General features: G+C 38.0%; 1 protein-coding gene across 1 annotated transcript; it reads right to left on the reverse strand.

The window, feature by feature from the left end:
- Positions 1–435: 435 nt before the first annotated feature.
- On the reverse strand, positions 436–1,759 carry HS3ST1 (heparan sulfate (glucosamine) 3-O-sulfotransferase 1). The gene has a single exon (XM_009587852.1). The coding sequence runs from the start codon at positions 1,637–1,639 to the stop codon at positions 677–679; it is 963 nt and encodes a 320-aa protein (XP_009586147.1). The 5' UTR covers positions 1,640–1,759; the 3' UTR covers positions 436–676.
- Between the last annotated feature and the right edge of the window lie 1,846 nt (positions 1,760–3,605).

The raw sequence follows: 3,605 nt of genomic DNA on the forward strand, positions 1-3,605 counted from the left end.
ATGAGCTGGTCCCCACAGACTCTTTAAAAATCTGCCATGAAACTTGCACTGTACTGCCGAAGAATTTGAGGAGCACTTTTTAGAACAGTAAATACGAAGGTAAGTACAGCACTTAATATGTCATATTACACAGAGACTTCCATTGTCCTCTGGGTGTGCATGTCCCAACATGTATAAGTACCACCACTTTATCAGGAAATAATTTTATAAAGCAGGATGGAACAATTTGCTAACTACAACAATATTTTCAAATGAAAAATAGATTATTAAACCACATTTTAAAGCAAGAAAAATGGAAATGTGAAGTTTAGCATATTCATTAGCAATTAGAGGAGAAAGTCCAGGATAGTCCAGAAAGGCCAAATAATTCTGAAGGGTTCTATTGAAATGAATTTCTTATTTATTAAAAAGACAACGCATTCTCAAGAGAACATCTTCTGCAGTGAAATAATTTAGTTTCTTCATATAGACACATCATACACAATGTTAACAACCATGAAAAACAATACAAAATGCTTTCAAATTTAACAAGTAGAAAAATATAACTAGTATATATGGCAATTGTGAATCTAATACTGTACAGAAGTATTTATGGATTTTACAAATAAATTATAGCTTAAATGCCCTTTTTAAAATTTCTAAATGTACACTGGAACATAGGTTCTGAACCTTACCACTAACTCGCAACAAATGAGTGCCAGTCAAATGTTCTGCCCACCAGCTCAAAAAATTTCTTGTTGGGTTCATGGAAATATTCATGCAGTTTCTCGAGTAACCGGGTATCTACTTGTGGGTGTGCTCGTCCTTTTGATTCATGTAAACAACGCTCTCTACCGCTGTCCCTTAGGCAATAGAAGCCTTTAGTTTTATTGAAATAAAAGTTTGAAGCATTTATCTGTGGCGATAACTTCAAAAATCTCTCTACCTTCTCTATTTCTGGGAAGGGATCTTTGATTAGTTTATCCCCATCTACAATGTGGATACGATCAAGAGGAAAATACTTCAGCCAGTTTTGCATGTGAATGTAGTATAAGCTTCTGTTTATTGCCTTGTAGTTCACATTGAGTTCACCATCTTTAATCAGGAATTGTTCAATGGATGGATACAGCTTGTGCTTCTGCATGTGATTATAGAACACTTGGGTGTAATCTGATAGTACTCTCTCACTTGGGTCTCTTAAAATAAGGAGTAGTCTCATTGATTGGTTCATGTTATAAACTCTTTCAGGCACTTTAGGTGATGTGAAATATGCTGGAGTTTTTTCCACGGTGATCTGATGGGGATAAGAGAATGGCATTTGATTAATATACCACTGCAATCCATTTCTGTAATGATCTTCCCAGTCAAAGAAGTGAACTTCACTTTCTGCTGCTGCAATATCTGGATGGAGACTCAACATCTCCAACAAAGCTCTTGTTCCACCTTTTCTCACTCCAATAATGATAGTCTGTGGCAGCTGCTGGCATGATCCATTAGAATGAATGTTTTCCTTGAAGTCATTTTTTTGAGATGTTTTCTTTAAAAGCTCTCTCTGAACAGACTGAGAAGAAGTCTCAGCCTTTGAATTTATAGCCGGTCTGGAAGGCACTATCTGAGGTTGAACAATAAGCAACACAGCTCCCAGCAGAAAAGCTGCCATGACAGAGTTCTTAGCCTGGTTTCACTCAAGCAGGTAATGGGGCATAGAGTGATTTCCACTGAGAACAACCTTTAAAAGTTGTTTTTGTTTTGCTGAGCGAACGTGTATTTCTCAAACAGAAACTTTGCTGAAAGAGGGAAAAGGAAAAGAAAAGAAAACACGTTATTTTATACTCAGACATATCACTACTAAAGCCACACTGCAAGTATCTTTTGCTTTTCATGACAGAACAAACTTCTTTAGCCTTCCCAACTCTAGGCTCATAGATCATTTGGTATAACTAAATTCTTTTAAAGACAGGCACATACAATAATGCCACGAGAAAATGACTTCCAGTCATCAGGAGACATGAACATTCTGAATCTTTCTCTTGCATCCAAGATTCATCCAGAGTATTATTTTTTTATTATTTTTTCAATCCGATTTCATTGGAGTTGAACCACAATCCCAAGAGAATTAAGTGGGTTTTTTATCTGCAAGAATAGGTTTATCTTAGAAACAAAACATAAAAAGGAAAAGGTGTGGACTGGACTAAAAGAGCATTCCTAAAAGCTGAGGGTCTTGTAGGAAGTCTGGGAATTATAGCCTCCTAAAGGACAGTACCTTACAAGTAAAGCCTCCTAGGAAAAAGGCTCACGCAATACAGATAGAGCTGCCCAACCGTGGGAAGGTAACGTTCTCCTAGGAAGGAGTTAGGAAGAGCTGTGGGTGAGTAGTAGACCAAGGAAAAGTTCAATTTTTGTGTCTTTTTAAGTGACATTAACATTTGCTTTGTGGTTAGGGTTTCTAAGGATAGAGTCAGGTGGTATTTTTAAGTGACATTAAATTTTGCTTTGTGCTTAGGGTTTCTAAGGATAGAGTCAGGTGGTATGCACTCTGGTTCTGCAAAAAAGTAAGATAATGAAACCATAGACTATAGTATGACTGCATCAACAAAATGCTAAAAGAGCTGTGGTTCCAGTCATGATACTCAGGAAAGAAAATACACAATGAATGCTTCTGAAGGTCATTTCAAGAGTTAGCCAGCAAGCTGCTGTGATGTAAACAACTAACTCTACACTTTATCAAAAGACTACTAAATACCACCACTGAACTCCATTTAAAGGTCAGGGTGTTTTTAATGCAATGTTTGAAGTGAAATCTTAATGGCCTCACACATAGCATAGCTGTGAGATTGTCCTGTTATAAGCAGGCTGTGTATACAAACTCCCTAAATTAAGATGCCTTCCAAAGACTTTATAACCTCAGTGGAGGGCTGGTGTAAGTATGATTTTGGTATTGTCTAACTCCTAAAAGAAGTGGAAGCCACGATGACAGAGCACCTTACTGCTTTGCCTTAGTAGGCTAGTGTAATTATGAATTTAAGCTTGGAACGGCACGTACTGTACTGGCTAACAAGGGCTGAAATATGAAATTACTTACGAACCACCTGAGGAAATGCAAGGGCTAGGTTTTGGAAATTCTCCAGAGAATCTGAAAAGAAACTAATGACTTTTCCACAATAGGCTAAGTCCCAGTGTGACAAGGAATAATGATGTGTTTCTAAGTGATCTAGAAAGTTCTGTTTGATAGCTTTGCATTTACAGAGGTCGTGACTCCCATCCTGAATGGAGCAGGTCTGCTTCCTGATGTTTGCTACTGATTAGTACTTTTATGCTTTCCCTTTTTCTAATCACTTTTAAAGGGCTACAAGGCAGTGATATTGTTAGGAAGCAGAAATCAAGGCTGGGAGGAGAGGGAAGTGAAGTGTCACAACAGATGTGAAGTCAAAAGAGTGTGTACTTCCCTGTATGCCTGCAGGCTTTGAGCTCATGGGCATGCTCTGTCTTGGGCTGTTCGGTGATGTCTGATGTGAGGCAACTTTGCAGAGGAATTTGTTGTTCTTCCATTTTTGGTCACTGTTAAGTTTTATCTGGCTGAAAGAGCTCCATTTTGGCTGTCGTCATGAATCTTCTGCTCTCTTTCC

Source organism: Fulmarus glacialis, unplaced genomic scaffold, assembly GCF_000690835.1.
Source record: "Fulmarus glacialis isolate BGI_N327 unplaced genomic scaffold, ASM69083v1 scaffold10761, whole genome shotgun sequence".
NCBI lineage: Eukaryota > Metazoa > Chordata > Aves > Procellariiformes > Procellariidae > Fulmarus > Fulmarus glacialis.